This window comes from Haematobia irritans, chromosome 3, assembly GCF_050003625.1.
Source record: "Haematobia irritans isolate KBUSLIRL chromosome 3, ASM5000362v1, whole genome shotgun sequence".
Lineage (NCBI taxonomy): Eukaryota > Metazoa > Arthropoda > Insecta > Diptera > Muscidae > Haematobia > Haematobia irritans.
Genome location: NC_134399.1, coordinates 197,127,882 through 197,146,341, shown reverse-complemented (window position 1 = coordinate 197,146,341; position 18,460 = coordinate 197,127,882). Strand labels below are relative to the sequence as shown.

Sequence of the window (18,460 nt, the reverse complement as noted above, 5' to 3'; positions counted from 1 at the left end):
ATCCTGTATATTTAACTTCCAATCGTAGTTGCCGAACATGTACATTGTATTGGTACTTTGTTATCAATAACCAGCTGGCAACGTATGCTATGGTTTGCAAGATTTTACTGGGAAAAAAATCTCTAGCAAAAACTTGCAATTTCTCTATCTCATAACTGTCAAATGTAGTCCCTCTCCGGCTCTCTTTTGCTGGCTTTTTGGTGTAAACGAACGACTACCAGTAAAAATTTGTAATAATTATCAAAAATTATCGGGTTCTCGAACGGAGCTAATATTTGGTCCCATTCGAGTAGCTTTGCGGCAATTTTGAGGAACTTTTTCCATGGCTGTTGAAAATGTCGATATAGGCATGTTTTGAAACTCCTTTCGAATTTTTTGAATCAAGTCTTTGGTAGTTTTGGGTCTGAAGTTGTTTTGCATATACTGTTTGCTTTAACTTCTCTGTATATATTTTCTCTGGGCTTTCAAGGTCATTTTTGAATGCGAATAAAACAAATATTGACTTATTCCATTATTTTCATCCAACGTTACGCTGGTACATGGTGTTAATATATGGCCTCAAACACCCATGCAAAAATTGGTCGATATCGGTGCATAATTATATATAGGCCCCATATAAACCGATGCCCAGATTTGACCTCCGGAGCCCCTTGGAAGAGCAATATTCTTCCTATTCGGTTGAAATTTGGTACGTGATGTTAGTATATGGTATCCAACAACCATGCAGGAATTGGTTCCTATCAGCCCTTAATTATATATAGCTCCCATATAAACCGTTCCCCAGATTTGACCTCCGGTGCCTTTTGGAGAAGCAACATTCATCCGATCTGGTTGAAATTTGGTACGTGGTGGTAGTATATGATATTTAACAACCATGCCAAAAGTGGTCAATATCAGTCCATAATCATATATAGCCCCCATATAAACCGATCCCGAGATTTGGTTTTGGAGCCTCTTGGAGGAGCAAATTTCATCCGAGTCAGTTGAAATTTGGTACATTGTGCTAGTATATGGCCGTTAACAACCATGCCTAACTAGGTCCATATCGGTCTATAGTTATATATAGACCTCAGATAAATCGATCCCCAATCACACAAAAATTGGTCCATATAAAGTTCATAATTATAAATAGCCCCCATATAAAACGTTCCCCAGATTTGACCTCCGGATCCTCTTGGAGGAGCAAAATTCATCCGATTCGGTTGAAATTGGTCAATATCGGTCTATAGTTATATATAGCCGATCCCCAATCACACAAATATTTTTCCATATCGGTTCATAATCATGGTTGCCACTCGAGAAAATTTTGGCAAACTGAATTATATACGTACGTATATGTATTCAACTCCAAGTGTTCCCAGATGCTTAAACATTAGCATAGAAATTACGTAGGCCCAACCCCTTAGAAGATTTTGGGCTGGCGTTGGTTATGGTAGGTTAGGTATAGTGGCAGCCCGATATTTCAAGCTCACTTAGACTATTCAGTCTATTGTGATACCACAGTAGTGAACTTCTCTCTTATCACTGAATGCTGCCCAATTTTATGTTTATCCCAATGACAAGGAACCAACTTTTTATAGCCGACTTCGAACGGTGTTCCACCACTCAGAGAAGTTTTGAAATGTCACCAGCATTATTGAGAGGGATTAATCCACCGCTGAAAAACTGTTGGTGCTCAGGATACGCGACAAACTTTCGATTAAAAACCTCATGCATTTCTTCGATTCTCTATCATACTAAACTCCAGATTCAGTTTCCCAATGGTAGGATCAGTAGGGTTAGCACGCCGGTGTCCATCACACTCATCTGCGAGTCCAGCGGCTTCCGCCGGGAAGTTCGGCTGCACCTGAACAATTCGACCAGAGGGCATGGAAGCTGATGCTTTGTTGATGTGCCGGAACAGCCTCTGTGCAACATAAACATGGGAGGGGCGTCCCCTTGGGTTTTTTCTGAGGCGTTCAGAGGTTACGAAATCACACATCTCTTCGGATCGTTGGCTGATATTCCACTATCACCATCTTACTAATCAGGCCACCGACATCATCACTCTCGTCTGCGAGTCCAGCCGCTTCTGCCGGGAAGTTGGGTCTCACCAGGGTAATTCAACCAGCGGATATGAAAGTGGAGGCTGCTGCGATGATTGAGATGCTGGGGGAGCGGGAGCGGTTGCGGGTGCGCGTGTCTCAGTTGGCTTTCTTTTCACTGAGGTGTTCAGACGTTATGAAATCGACATTCCACTATCACCATCTTACTAATCAGGCCACCGACATCATCACTATCGTTTGCGAGTCCAGCCGCTTCTGGCGGGTAGTTGGGTCTCACCAGGGTTATTCGACTGCGTTGATGATGATGTTGGGGTGCCGGTGGGCGTGTCTCAGTTAGCTTTCTTTTCACTGAGGAGTTCTGAGGTTATGAAATCGGAGGGTTGGTCAATGGTGATGTCTGACGAACTTTTGTAATCACTCATAATTCTCGTGTGAAGAGGGGGCCTATTCATTCCCCCCGCACAATATGGAGTTACCGATTTACTCTGCCAAAGCTAAAACTTTCTGGCCATTGACCACGAGAGAATGTCAAATTTCATGGTGGGCATTGAACATTCCATATTGCACGGAATGGTGCAATATGAAAGCCAGACCTACACCTCCATTCCTAGTGTGATCCTTACGTAGCAGATTGTATCCATCACAATAGTGCAAGCTAATGGTGGCTTTAAGCTTAGTATTTTGCATGTCCGCGACCCTGACTCGCATCCGATTCACAAAATCTACAATTAGTTAATCGTATATCTTAACAAGTATAAACAGACGTAAGTTCGGCCAGGCCGAATCTTATGTACCCTCCACCATGGATTGCGTAGAAACTTCTACGAAAGACTGCCAAAATCGAATTACTTGGGTTATGGTATCTTAAATCGTTTTCTAAATTTTGAGTTAGTCCATACGTGGTATACATTAGACAAAATAAAAAGTATGTGTAGGTAAGTCTACAAATAACTACGAATCGATATGGACTATTGCACGGTACGTAGGGAGCCAGAATTGAAATATGGGGGTCGCTTATATGGGGACTATATACAATTATTATTGATTGATGATATTGATGGGCCAATTGTTGTGTGATTGGGGATCGATTTATCTGAGAGCTATATATAATTATAGACCGATATGGACCTAGTTAGGCATGGTTGTTAACGGTCATATACTAGCACAATGTACCAAATTTCAACTGACTCGGATGAAATTTGCTCCTCCAAGAGGCTCCAAAACCAAATCTCGGGATCGGTTTATATGGGGGCTATATATGATTATGGACTGATATGGACCACTTTTGATATGGTTGTTAAATATTATATACTACCACCACGTACAAAATTTCAACTAGATCGGATGAATTTTGCTTTTACAAAAGGCACCGGAGGTCAAATCTGGGGATCGGTTTATATGGGTGCTATATATAATTATGGGCTAATATGAACTAATTACTGCATGGTTTTTGGATACCATATACTAACATCACGTACCAAATTTCAACCGAATCGGATGAATTTTGCTCTTCCAAGGGGCTCCGGAGGTCAAATCTGGGGATCGGTTTATATGGGGGCTATATATAATTATGGACCGATGTCGACCAATTTTTGCATGGGAGTTTGAGGCCATATATTAACACCACGTACCAAATTTCAACTGAATCAGATGAATTTTGGTCTTCCAAGAGGCTCCGGAGGTCAAATCAGGTGATCGGTTTATATGGGGGCTATATATAATTATGGACCGATGTGGACCAATTTTTGCATGGTTGTTAGAGCCCATATGCTAACACCATGTACCAAATTTCAGCCGGATCGGATGAAACTTGCTTCTCTTAGAGGCCTCGCAAGCCAAATCGGGGGATCGGTTTATATGGGGGCTATATATAATTATGGACCGATGTGGACCAATTTTTGCATGGTTGTTAGAGACCATATACTAACACCATGTACCAAATTTCAGCCAGATCGGATGAAATTTGCTTCTCTTAGAAGCCTCGCAAGCCAAATCGGGGGATCGGTTTATATGGGGGCTATATATAATTATGGACCGATGTGAACCAATTTTTGCATGGTTGTTAGAGACCATATACTAACACCATGTACCAAATTTCAGACGGATCGGATGAAATTTGCTTCTCTTAGAGGCCAAATTTGGGGGTCCGTTTATATGGGGGCTATACGTAAAAGTGGACCGATATGGCCCATTTGCAATACCATCCGACCTACATCAATAACAAATACTTGTGCCAAGTTTCAAGTCGATAGCTTGTTTCGTTCGGAAGTTAGCGTGATTTCAACAGACGGACGGACGGGCATGCTCAGATCGACTCAGAATTTCACCACGACCCAGAATATATATACTTTATGGGGTCTTAGAGCAATATTTCGATGTGTTACAAACGGAATGACAAAGTTAATATACCCCCCATCCTATGGTGGAGGGTATAAAAAACATCTAAGGCAGAAAATCCCAAAAATTCCAGAAATTTCCAAATAAAAAATTTATTTTATTTTCTTTTAGCATTATTTCTGAAATGTATCCACCTGAAGAACCTCCAGCAGTTGCCTATTCGAAAATGTTAAATATGCTTGTAATATCGCGGAGTATAGCTTCCTCTGGTTACTATGATTATCGGTATCCTGTGGCTGTGAATTTCGCTCGTGTTGGATCAGATATTCTAGAAGTTCTAATGGATGCCATTTCCACATTTGTGGAACAATTCAAAACTGATAATGGCAATGGTATGCAATCTCATTTGGATATGGCCAAAGTGGATATTGAATGTATCACAGCTATGGAAAATAATCGCGATGATTTACAAGAGCTCTCAGCACACGCTTTAAAAAGTTTCCATATAACTTTAAGTGCGGCCAAGATAACGGCTAAAGCCTTAAGCTCTTTCATAGCCGCCATAGATGAAGCTTCGCCGATTATAGGAGCATCTTTCGATCAAGTTCATACATATGAAAGTTTAAAACTAACACAACGTTTGCGCATGCCTGGTCTGAGGTCATTTAATGAAAATGAACTTTTCACATTGGCCTATATGCAAAAGCATTGTAGTACTTCGATAGCAGATAAGGATTATGCCAAAATAAAGCCACATGTGGAACAACAACTGGCTGAAAGATACTTGTGAGTATTTTTTTTTTTGCACATATAAATTGAATTTATTTTTTATTGTTGAACGATTTTCATCGCTTTCTTACAGATTCAATGCAACATGGAATCACATACAGTTTTTACCATTAGCTTCTAGTTGCCATGTGCCACCAGTACGATGCTCAAATATTCTTTAGACTATAGAATACCACTTGAATTACACCCTCACCACCCCTCCACAAAATTTGTTAATAATTTCCAGAAACATGAAAAGACTCACTTGCCAGATTTTTTCTTAAATGATTGTTTTTGCTATTAAATATTAATATTTATTTTGTACACTTTCACAATGGACTTTTAAATCCCTCACCCCAAAACATAGCCGTATAGATTAAGTTGATCTAAGTAAATATATTTTTTTTCACTACTTAAATGACATTACAGCTAGAAAAAAAGAATATATAGTTTTTACGAAAATTGATCATCATGAATATTTTAGAAATCACAATGAAATTTTGTTAACTATTCCATAGGTATAAAGAATGTATAGAACCATACGACTTACATTAAATCAAATATTTAATATATAATTTATTTTTTGTAGAATTTATACATAACTATAATTTACAAAGAGAAATTTTTGTAAGAAATCTGTAATACATTAATTGCATGTATAATTTTTTTGTCCTAAATTTAATAAAGAAATAGAATTATTATTGAATAAAAGTATTGTTACGTTTTTATATTGAGGCGTGTTTAATAACCCGATAATTAAAACACAGTCCTTTTCAAATAACGACAATCTACAATTTATTAGTTTAACTGATAGGCTTCACTTATTTGCTGTACGATGTGTACTGTATAAACTTTAGCTTACGACTGACTTGACTGCTCCCTCCGCCAGGGGCTTATATACCGTGATTTGACGATTTCGAAAATTCTGGATAGTCTGGCCTACAACCATCTAGAACTATCTTGTACAATTTATCTAACACCACATATTCAACTGGTTATCTTCATTGCCTACAGCCATCTGGAATATTCTATCGGCGTTATTTTACAGGTGATATGGCACACATACTTTTAGGCTTATGCTAATAATCTAGTGCATTCTACTAGATTAGGTAGATGTCGTGCAGGCATAAAACAAAAGGCGTTACTTTTACAATGAACGATTGGAAACACAAAAGATGTTTAAGAAAGTACTAGAAAATAAAGAAATGACTCTAACAAGTTATGACGTAATTTTATCGTTACAATTTGAAATTTAAATTAACGTAAACTAATTTAAATAAACTTAAATCAAGAAATATCACATTCGTAACAGTATAATAAAATAGTTATACGTTTTTCACGTTTTAATTGTGTAGTAAAATATATTATTAGATTGTAACAATGGTTTATTCCCGGTCAGATGTTCACAAAAATATAACGCTGGCGTCACGCCGATATCACAAAAACAAGTAAATATTTTTCGACAAATTCAAAAAAAATTATTAGACATAATTATGTTTTTTCACTTGTTAAAGAAAATGTTGTAGTTTGAAGGAAAAACAAGTATATACGGCCGTATATACATGGATTGCATAGAAACTTGTACTAAAGACTGTCATATGTTAAATATGTATATAATTCAGCCGGATCGGATGAAATTTGCTTCTCATAGAGGCTCCGCAAGCCAAATCTGGGGGTCCGTTTATATGGGGGCTATATATAGTTATGGACCGATGTGGACCATTTTTCGCATGGTTGTTAGAGACTATGTACCAACACCATGTACCAAATTTCAGCCGGATCGGATGAAATTTGCTTCTCCTTGAGGCTCCGCAAGCCAAATCTGGGATCGGTTTATATGGGGGCTATATATAATTATGGACCGATGTGAACCAATTTTTGTATGGTTGTTAGAGACCATATACTAACACCATGTACCAAATTTCAGCCGGATCGGAATAAATTTGCTTCTCTTACAGGCTCCGCAAGTCAAATCTGGGGGTCCGTTTATATGGGGGCTACATATAATTATGGACCGATGTGGACCAATTTTCGCATGGTTGTTAGAGACTATATACCATCACCATGTACCAAGGCCGTATTCAGGGGGGGGGGATGAGGGGGATCAAACCCCCCCCGAAATGAATGACTATTTTTATATAAATAAATATATATTTTTAGCTGCATAGCAAAATCTTATCGAAGATGTTGAAGAAAAGCTGGAGGTTTTATTTTGAAGAACCCTTACCTATAAAACTTGCACAAATCACAGAATACTAGTTGAAAAGCCCGTCAAACGACGGTCGAAAAAAAACAAATTATTTTTGTTCTCGCACCACAAATTTCATTTTTGGAAAATGTATTTCTGCTTTTTATGTGTGTTTGTTGTTCTTTTTGTCAACATGACTCGCTTTGTTTGGCCATAGCAACAACAACGAAACAGCCAAACACACATGTGTAAATGAAATGGCGCAAAACCTGCGAAAAGAAACTGCCTAATTCAGCGATGGAAGCAATAAAGAGATTTTTCCAAACGTGCATATTCTTTTAAAAATGTTGGTCACTTTGCCAGTTACTCAGGGATGGAAAATACAATTTTTAAGAAAGTACATAAAAGGTAGTTTTTGAGCGGAAAGGTACTTTTTACTAAATTTCAACAAAAATTTCACTGGAAGATTATGAAGATTTTAAAGAAAATAAAATTTTGACAAAATTTTCTATAGAAATAAAATTTTGACAAATTTTTGACAAAAATTTCACTGGAAGATTATTGTCAAGAGACTGAATTTTAAAGAAAATAAAATTTTGACAAAATTTTCTATAGAAATAAAATTTTGACAAAATTTTCTATAGAAATAAAATTTTGCAAAAATTTCCTATAGAAATAAAATTTTTACAAAATTTTCAATTGAAATAAAATTTTGACAAAATTTTCTATAAAAATAAAATTTTGCAAAAATTCTATATAGAAATAAAATGTTGACAACTATTTCTACTATTTCGGTAATATAGAATCGCATTCTTTTTTCGACTAAAACTTTCTTGAAGTTCAATAAAATCCTGTTTTTGACTATGTCTTTTACAAAGTAAAAGACTATTAGCAAATAAGGTTGATAAAGACTTTCTCAAAATATTAAAATATTTTGTCAAAGCTATTGTACCATAAATCTGATATCGACTCAAAAATGTCTACACAAAAGGTACTAAATCATTCGCGGGGGTACTAAGGTACTGACCGGGGTGAAAACGGTTTGAAAAAAGTACTATAGTACTGCATTTTCCATCCCTGCAGTTACTACGTGCTCATCCGAACGTTCATTTTCAACAATGAAGAGATTAAAGACGTATCTTAGAAATTCGACTAGCGAGAGTAGACTCAAAGGATTGGCATTAATGTCGGTTCATCGCCGAATAAATGTGCCGACTGAAGAAGTCATTGATTTATTTGCTGTCCAAAAAGCCCGTCGGCTCAATTTAATATTATAACAAGTATATACAGCACTAAGTTCGGCCGGGCCGAATCTTAAATACCCACCACCATGAACCAAATATTAGGGTTTCCTTTGAAATTTCAGGAGGGCTTGAGGACTTGAGGATATTCCCGAAGATAAATTTAAAGATTTCACCTATGAGGACTATATCAGATTCTGGATTTATAAGAACCATTTTTGTTTGAGTTTTAGAGGAATCATTAACATCTCTTGTAAGTGTGCAAGAAAATTATATAATAAAGTCTTCATTTGAAATCTTAAATCTGTAGAAGTAAAATCTGGAAATTTTACATTGAGTTTCAAGCAATTTTCATGATCAGTGCGCCTTCTACACCCTCAAGAAGTAAAGTCGGTCTATATGGAGGCATTACCAAATGGATCGATAAAAACTTAATCCGATACACGTTTTTGTGAATAAAATACCAGAATATTTACAATTTCAGGCAAATCAGATAAAAACTACGGTTTCTAGAAACCCAAGGAGTTAAATCGGGAGATCGTTCTTATGGGGGCTATACTAAAATATGGACCGATACTCACCGTTTTCGGCACACCTATTTATGACCCGAAAATACCTCTAGATTTCCAATTTCAGGCAAATAGGATAAAAACTTCGGATTCTAGAAGCCCAAGAAATAAAATCTTGAAATCGGTCTATATGGGGGCTATACCAAAATATGGACCGATACTCACCATTTTCGGCACACCTCTTTATGGTCATAAAATACCTCTAGATTTCCAATTTCAGACAAATTGGATAAAAACAACGGTTTCTATAAGCCCAAGACCCCAAATTCGGGAGGTCGTTTTATATGGGGACCATACCAAAACATGGACCGATACTCACAATTTTTGGCACACGTATTTGTGGTCCTACAATACCTCTAGATTTCTAATTTCAGGTAAATTGAATAAAAACTGCGGTTTCTATAAGCCCAAGAAGTAAAATCGGGAGATCGGTCTATATGGGGACTATACCAAAACATTGACCGATAATCACCATTTTTGGCACACCTCTTTATGGCCATAAAATACCTCTAGGTTTCAAATTTCAGGCAAATTGGATAAAAACTACGATTTCTATAAGCCCAAGACCCCAAATCGGGAGGTCGGTTTATATGGGGACTATATCAAAACCTGGACCGATATAGCCCATCTTCGAACTTGACCTGCCTGCAGACAAAAGACGAGTTTGTGCAAAATGTCAGTACGATTGCTTCATTATTGAAGACTGTAGCGTGATTACAACAGACAGACGGACATGGTTATATCGTCTTAGAATTTCTCCCCGATCAAGAATATATATACTTTATATAGTCGGAATTCGATATTTCGATGTGTTACAAACGGAATGACAAACTTATTATACCCCCGTCACCATTCTATGGTGGTGGGTATAAAAATATTGTATACATACCTATGCATAAATAAAATTTTCTACACATGAGATTATATGAATATTTGTTTTTAAAGTTGAACCCCCCCCCCCCCCCCCCCGAATTAAAATCCTGGCTACGGCCTTGCCATGTACCAAATTTCAGCCGGATCGGATGAAATTTGCTACTCTTAGATGCTCCGCAAGCCAAATCTGGGGATAGGTTTATATGGGGCCTATATATAATTATGGACCGATATGGACCAATTTGTGCATGGTTGTTAGTGACCATATACTAACACCATGTACCAAATTTCAGCCGGATCGGATGGTATGTGCTTTTCTTACAGGCTCCACATGCCAAATCTGGGAGTCCGTTTGTATGGGACCTATACGTAAAAGTGGGTCGATATGACCCACTTTTACGTATCCTTTCTTAGAGCAATATTTCGATGTGTTACAAACGGAATGACAAAGTTAATATATCCCTCATCCTATGGTGGAGGGTATACAAAAATGGAGTTCAAAATTGCAAGAATGTCTTTAATGACATACGAAGTTCATGATGAACGTATTTGTAGTAAAATTTACAAATATAAAGAAATAATGAACTATGTTATGAGAAATACGAATTTAGTAAATTTTTATGCTTAATTTGTGTATAATTTTTCCCCGTTTTTTAGTTAATTTAACTAATGTACGCAAAAAATATTAGAGTAACGGAATCTTTCTCCAAACATAATAATTCCATGAACTAAAATAAAGTTAAATTGGCTTTAGTGAAATATAGAGTTCACTTTTTTTTGAGTGTAGAGATAATCCGAATCAAAAAGTCTACTTTTTTTAATATATAGAAAATATAGACCATTTTAAAATTTGGAAAAATTCACATTTTTAAATTTGCAATTGAAAATTTGATAATTTTACGCGTTCATAACATATTCATGCATTTGCTATTAAATAGTTTGTATCAAATGAACACAATTCATCAACAATATTTACAGTACAAGAAGTACTGTATATCTGGGAATTAACAGCACCCAATAAACACAGGATGAGCGTTTTTCAAATGCAACAACTTTTCAGTTTGAGGGTAAATATAATTTTCAACATAAATTCAACTTGACTTGAAATAGCTCATCTTCAATACATCTTCAAATTGTTTGCTAATTACATTCAAGGGAGCCACCGTGGTGCAATGGTTAGCATGCCCGCCTTGCATACACAAGGTCGTGGGTTCGATTCCTGCTTCGACCGAACACCAAAAAGTTTTATCCCACCTCAGTAATGCTGGTGACATTTCTGAGGATTTCAAAGCTTCTCTAAGTCGCAAGAAGAACGCGAAATTGTCTTAAATATGTATTTTAAATGCCCCAGAGCGTTGGAGTATTTAAAGGATGTAGAAGAATTCGCATTGCCGAATAAAAGAACCGTAAGATCTTGGGTTCCAATTAAGAGCATGAAACCTGGAATAGACACTCGCGTTGTAGAGGGATTACAGAAGTTGATTTTAAAGATGGAAAAACGTGACAGGCATATAATTCTTCTACTGGATGAGATGGCTATAAAAATGGAATTGGCCTACAACAAAGTCTTGGATAAATACGAAGGTCTTGAAGACGATGGCAAAGGGAAGAGGACAGCAAGACTTGCCACCAAAGTACTCGTACTCATGGTAAAAGGTGCATTTAAAGCGTGGAAATTTGCTTTTAGCCATTATTTCACAAAAAAACGGGCACACTGCAGATGAATTGTGTACAATTGTAAAAGATAATATAAATGTCTTGGAAAAAAATTGTGGGTTGACAGTGCTATGCTTAATTGGAGACCAAGCAAATCCGAACATGAAGCTTTTTCAAATGCTTCGAAACACAGAAAGTCCCCACTACTTCCTCAATGAAGGTAACCGAATATATATATTCCATGATCCCCCTCATATATTTAAAGGGTTGAGAAACGCACTGATGGCGAATGACATAAAGACATATAAAGGACATGCTAGTTGGAGTGTGATCAAGGAGTTTTACAAAATTGATTCTCAATCAAATTCCGCCCGTTTGGCACCGAAATTAACCCATGCCCATATATATCCAAATGTGTTTCAGAAAATGAATGTGCGCATGTGTGCTCAAGTGATGAGCCGAACTACTGCCGCTGGCATTTTATGTGTTTACGACGCAAAACAATTTCAAAACATACCAGCAGTCGAAAAAAATGCCGTCGCAACAGCACATTTTCTAAAACAAGTGAACGATGGCTTCGATTTAAGCAATGGCCGATCATTTGCCAACAAAACTCCCAACAAACGGCCGATAACAAGGAGCAACGACATATTGAAGAAAATGTCCGAATTCAAATATTTCGTTAGCACAATGAAATGTCAAGGCCAAACACAAAGCAAGGCCAATTTAGTTAAATATTTTGAGGCAATAACAGACATGGCCGCCTATATATTTGAGAAAATGCCCGATGTTACATTTATTGCACAGGGAAGATTCAACCAAGATGCATTGGAAAACTTTTTCGCCAGAGTCCGTTCTAGAGGTGGAAATAGTACTAATCCCTCCGCTCGGGAGTTTAGCACTATAATGTCGCAATTGTGTTCTATGACAATCGTGAATAACCCAAACCAAGTCTCTAACTGCGAAGACGATGGCGATGTTGACTTAAATAGCCAACTCCCATCAGTTATTGAGTTTCCATCTAATGACAATACATTAGATGACACGGAAATCGCACCAGAGAAAAAGAAAACTGAATGTAAAAAATATATTACAGATGAATGGGACTCAGATGATCTTATCGAAAGCGAATATGAATCCGAATCTGATGATGATGATGAAATTTCCACAGACTACGATAACGAAAGTGAAATCACCTTTACAGCGGTAGAAGGCAGTATTCACACAGCTGCAACCGAAACGGCAGACGAAAAGTATGGTTTGGGAAACTTCTTGGGGGAGATTTCCACTAACGAAGAGGCCGCACTGAGATATTTTGCAGGTTATAATGTAAAGTGGCGCTCAAAGAAGGCCTCCAGCAACTGCCAATGCGAGAAACACATGTTAAAGATAGGGGAATTAAACGACGTTTCGGAAAATTTCATAGCCCTAAAGAGCTATACAAAGGAGCTAAAACTATAAAATCCCTCAGAAGAGTTTTATAAAATCATTCTAGTCCATATACGCATCCTGAATGACGTTTTGAAAGAAAATCTTCAAATAATAGGATTGAAGAAGATGATAATGGATACAAGTGTTGAGGTAAATACAAATCTTTTTCCACACTTCTTCGATAAGACCGATGAGTGTTATGAACACCGAATTATGATTCTGGACCACCTAACTATGGTTTTATTGTTCAAGAAGGGAAAGTGGTTTACAGAGGAAAAAGCCGTAGCGCGGGCTAAAATGTTAGCTGAGAGAAAGATACGGAGAAAGTTCAATTCTCTGAAGCACTAAAAATCTACAAGAAAAACAACTAGCATCAAGAACAAAATCTGTCAAGTCCAATCAATTGTCTGCAACACCTCTAGCGTGTCAAATTAAGAAATCTACCATCAAGACCAAATTCTGTCAAGACTAATCATTCTTCTACAAAACCTGCCGATTTGAAACCCGGATGTACAATATTTCCCAAATGTGATGTAAATATATTTTGTCAAAAAAAAATATATATTTTCATATGTGTTTGTTTAGAAATCTTTGTTATTATATAAATATATTTAAAATTGTTTGTACATATTTATATAATATAAGTTTTTTTATGCATACGTTGTTTTTAAATAATAACGTATTTTTATTTTATATAATTGCTGAAAAACCGAAAACAAGTTTGTTTTTTATTATCAATTGAATTTATAGATTTTTGTTTTCCGTGTAGATTGTTTTGCGTAAGTTTTTTATATAACTTGTTTTTCAATAATAAACTAATTTTAATCTTAGATAATTACTAAAATACCAAAAAATAAATGCAATTTTTTGAATCTATAGATTTTTATTTTATTTTTTTAGTTTGTTTATTTACATTTGTTTCTATAATAATTAAACTTTTTATACATTAAAAAGTATTTACGTTCAACTTTCTTAAACAAATTCCACATATACATCTATTTCCATGTTCTAAAATTATTTATTTAGTTTTAGGTGGCTGACAAAAATCCTACTCCTGAACCCTGCACGAGGGTGTCGTCTGCTAAGATTTTGTATACCATTTGAATAAATAACAAAGAATTATCTAACATTATCTCTAAACAAAAAAAAATGTTTTGCGAAAATATTTCATTTTGTTCGTTTATATTTTCAATGGTAAACAATTTCGACAAAGGACTGAACATTATTTAACAGTTTAATGTAATGTCCATGGGAGTTAGGTACTAATAAATATTTCAATTTTATGTAAACTTCATGTATTATTCTACATACTAACTATTATTTGTTCTCAATAAAAATTAAAAACACACAAAAAAACATATTTGTCTTTTTCTTTTTGATATAAGTACACAACTCTAATTTTATTGTAACTTAAAAAACTATTATGTACATAGCTACGTGTTAGTAAACATGAAAATCAGGCATTACTGTTTGTAGGGTATAATTGTTCTTGGTAACCAATTTTTCACTTCTGCTACGTAGCAAAATCTTTCTTAAATCGATGTTAAAAATTATTGCAATTTTATAAATTAAAATAAAAGTAAGGAAAATTATACTGAAATAATGTACAAACATTTACTAAATTCGTCTTTCCCACAAAATATTTAATACAATTTTTACATTTAAGGTAGCTACTAAGTTCGAGTTTAGCCGCTAAAATCTTCACGATTACTTTTCTCCAATAATCAATTAATAAGAATAACAAATTTTTGAAAAGTTTATTTGGGATATTCCCCATCAAGTTTTAATAAAATTTCCAACAAATATGTATAATTTTAGGCCTTTTTACCGATTTAGTTTTCACTTTAGTGAAAAAAAGTCGCTAAACTCGAGCTTAATACTCACATTTAACCATCAAATATAAATATTTCCTCTATGTCGAAAAAGCAGTTACTTGATATTTTGTTCTCGAGTTACTTTTGGAACATTTCGTGTATAATGTGAATGAGAGCTATAAGGAAATTGCAACATATATTCTAGGCAGTTGCACTTCTTCCAATGAGCAAATCGTAAGTTTAAGGTCCAAACCTTTAAGACCTACAGCTTCACTAATAATTAAACGCGTTTTACTAGCCTCCAATGCATTGCATTTGCCAAATTCTGATTTAATTATTGACTTTATGATTTGATGATAACACAGTGCAACACAAAAAATCCAAACAAAAAACCACTTATCCCCGCCGAAAGTACTCGATGAGAGGAGAAATGTAATTTTTGGATTTTGCCAGGATCCGGGGGTATTAATTGAGCCTTTTTCATAAATTTCTGTATTCGATTAATGACTTCACCGGCCATACCTTCTTCCATAAACTCTTCATTGGGTGTCATGTCCAGCCAGACCAAAGCTCATCACTATGAGCCTCAAAGTTGTCACCAACTTCTCCAGATGTGCAGTAAATAACATGAACTTCATCCAATTCAATGCGTTGATGTTCAAGTTCGAAATAAGCCATATTGAGATATTTTTGAATTTCATCATCTTCAATGGCAGCCACAATCGTATTGAAATTTATCCAAAGTCTAGAAAGAAAACCAATATTATACATTAAATTCCTAAGAGCATGTTTACAAATGTTATACCTACCTTATGATCTGGTTCAGCCCTTAAAGTAACCCCACACTTTTCCCTCTCCGAACAGAATTCCAATTTGGACACATTCAATTTACTTACAAAGACTCTTCTTCAATATCTTCTTATTATTTTTTTTTCTATTCTTCTTTATTCTGCATTCTGTGGAACCTATCTCCATTTAAATTCTCTCTCATTTTCTCATATGTATGAGCTCATATCGAACCCCGTAAATGAACCCCATATCGAACCCCATTTTCACATCTTCTTCTTCAATGGTTTTGGTTTGTATCAAGTGAACACAATTAATCAACAATATTTACAGTACAAGAAGTACTGAATATCTGGGATAAAACAGCTGTGTTAAAGCTTTTGGCGCGCCACCTACATATCATGAAAATACTAAAGACTTAATTATACAGTACTGTATCGTAATCTCAATTTGTGATCAGTGCGACATCTGGGATCGCAGATTGAACATACGATAAAGTACTGTATGCTTACATCTTTAACATTTTCTTGATATGTAGGTGGCGCACCACAATATTTAACACATATGTTTAATACTAGATATACAGTACTTATCGCACTGTAGAATTTGATGATGGATTGTGTCTTTACTACTATAATTCATATTTGTTGTTGGTAACTAAGTGGCGCTCTAATCATATTTACATTACTGCCAATATGCAATAGATGTCGCTGTTGTATATTAGTCAGTCTGTCAACCGACTTTTGTAAAATACCGCAGACATTCACACATTGGAATACACATATATTTCAAAGAACATTTTTAATAAAGTTAAACTCACATCAGATCACACGAGCTATCAATTTTTGTATCCTCCACCATATGATGGGGGGTATATTAACTTTGTCATTCCGTTTGTAACACATCTAAATATTGGTCTACGAGGGCGGTTCGGAAACTTCTTAGCCTATCAATGAAAGAGAATAGTTAGTTTTTCAAAAATATTTTTATTTTTCAATATAATCTCCTGAAACTTCAATGCACTTAGTCCAACGCTTTTCTAGCAAATCTATCCCTTGATTAAAATAGTTTTCCTCAAGGTCTTCAAAATAGTGGTTTACAACTGTAATTGCATCTTCATTTGAAGTAAAACGCTTTTTTTAGATTTGGGAACAAGTAAAAGTCACTGGGAGCTAAATCAGGGGAATAAGGTGGGTGGTTAAGCAACTCGTACTTTAATTCGTTGATTAGTCTTGATGAAAAATTATTTTTTTGTGTTGTAAGCCAGGACGTTTTTCTCGAATTTGGACATTTAATTGATACAATTAATAAAATACCTTTGAAGTCCCAAAAAACCGTTGCCACACTGAAAAAACAGTGAACCCACCAGGAAAGATAACTTTCGATTAATTTTAGAAAATTTGGAACTTTTTTAGAAAATTTTAACTAAACGGTATTACAAGCGCTGGCATCACTCCGATATGTCAAAAATAAGTAAATATTTTTCGGCAAATTCAAGAAAATTTATTAGACATAACTAAATTTTTTCAGTAGTTTAAGAAAATTTTGTAGTTTTAAGAGAAATCTTGGAGTTCAAAATTGCAAGAATGTCTTTAGTGACATACGAAGTTCATGATGGACACATGTTTGGTAAAATTTACAAATTTAAAGAAATAATGAACTATTTTGTAAGAAATACGAAATTAGGAAATCTTTATGCTTTATTTGTGTATAACTTTTTCCCATTTTTTAGTTCATTTAACTAACATACGCAAAAAATTATTTGACTAAAATAAACTTTTTCCAAACATAATGATTCTATGAACTAATATAAAGTTAATATGGCTTTAGTGAAATAGAGAGTTCACTTTTTTTTGAGTGCATAACCTTACCTGCCGATTGAATTGTTTTTGCCTTCTTTGGGACACTTCCTCCAGCTTCAGTCCATTGTTGGGATTTTTCTTTTGCCTCTGGAGTATAGTGGTGGATCCATGTCTCATCAACAGTTATGAAATGATGCTTAAAATTTATAATTAAATATAGCCTCCATATAAACCGATCCCCAGATTTGACCTCCGGAGCCACTTGGAGGAGCAAATTTTATCAGATTCGGTTGAAATTCTGTACGTGGTATTTATATATGGCCTCTAACATCCATGCAAAAATTGGTCCAAATCAGTCCCTAATTATTAGCCCCCTTATAAACCGATCCCCAGATTTGACCTCCAGAGCCTCTTGGACTCACGCTCATGCACACTCACGAAAAAAAAAATTTGTACTCACGCACGAATGGACTGAATAGTCTAAGTGAGCCTGAATCTTAATCGGGCTGCCACTTTAACCTTTAACTCACGCACGAAATATCGTGAATCACAAAAAATACCGTGACTCAGGAAAAATATCGTGACTCACGAAAAATATCGTGACTTTTCGACTAAGCAGTGACGATTTAACCAGGAAAATGTTGGTATTTTTGTCGAAAACACACGGATGAAAAAGACTGTTTTTCATATTTTTGGCTATAAACATTATATGTTTGGAACAAATTTTTAAACCCAATATTTTTGAGTGCAAGCATATAATGTTCATAAACTAGCATAACATGTTTGGGACATATATGTTAATATGTTAGAACATATTATGTTTGGGACATAAAATGTTTGTAAATATAATATGCTTGGATGCAAACATATATTAATTTAGAAATAGCCTAGTAGCTTGGAGCGCTATTTAACAGGGAGCGATATTGAATTAAGTTGGTGGTTGTTGCTTG

The 18,460-nt window shown here is 35.4% G+C and overlaps 2 protein-coding genes and 1 long non-coding RNA gene across 4 annotated transcripts in view; 2 read left to right on the top strand and 1 right to left on the bottom strand.

Annotated features, from left to right (window-relative positions):
• Positions 1-5,865, top strand: part of goe (endothelin converting enzyme 1) — a 194,304-nt gene extending 188,439 nt beyond the window's left edge. For both annotated transcript variants that reach the window (XM_075301347.1, XM_075301346.1), the window contains exons 13-14: positions 4,554-5,168; positions 5,245-5,865. In XM_075301347.1, the coding sequence (XP_075157462.1) occupies positions 4,554-5,168; positions 5,245-5,332 (703 nt within the window). In that variant the 3' untranslated portion in view covers positions 5,333-5,865. The remainder of the gene's footprint in view (positions 1-4,553; positions 5,169-5,244) is intronic.
• Positions 5,866-11,884: 6,019 nt separating this feature from the next.
• Positions 11,885-13,660, top strand: LOC142229706 (uncharacterized). Its single transcript, XM_075300281.1, has 2 exons — positions 11,885-13,258; positions 13,361-13,660. The coding sequence occupies exon 1, from the start codon at positions 11,960-11,962 to the stop codon at positions 13,136-13,138; it is 1,179 nt and encodes a 392-aa protein (XP_075156396.1). The 5' UTR covers positions 11,885-11,959; the 3' UTR covers positions 13,139-13,258; positions 13,361-13,660.
• Positions 13,661-13,971: 311 nt separating this feature from the next.
• Positions 13,972-15,941, bottom strand: LOC142228984 (uncharacterized). The gene is made up of 2 exons (XR_012720294.1): positions 15,732-15,941; positions 13,972-15,667 (listed from the first exon to the last, which is right to left on the bottom strand). It is a non-coding gene; the product is annotated as an uncharacterized LOC142228984 (long non-coding RNA).
• Between the last annotated feature and the right edge of the window lie 2,519 nt (positions 15,942-18,460).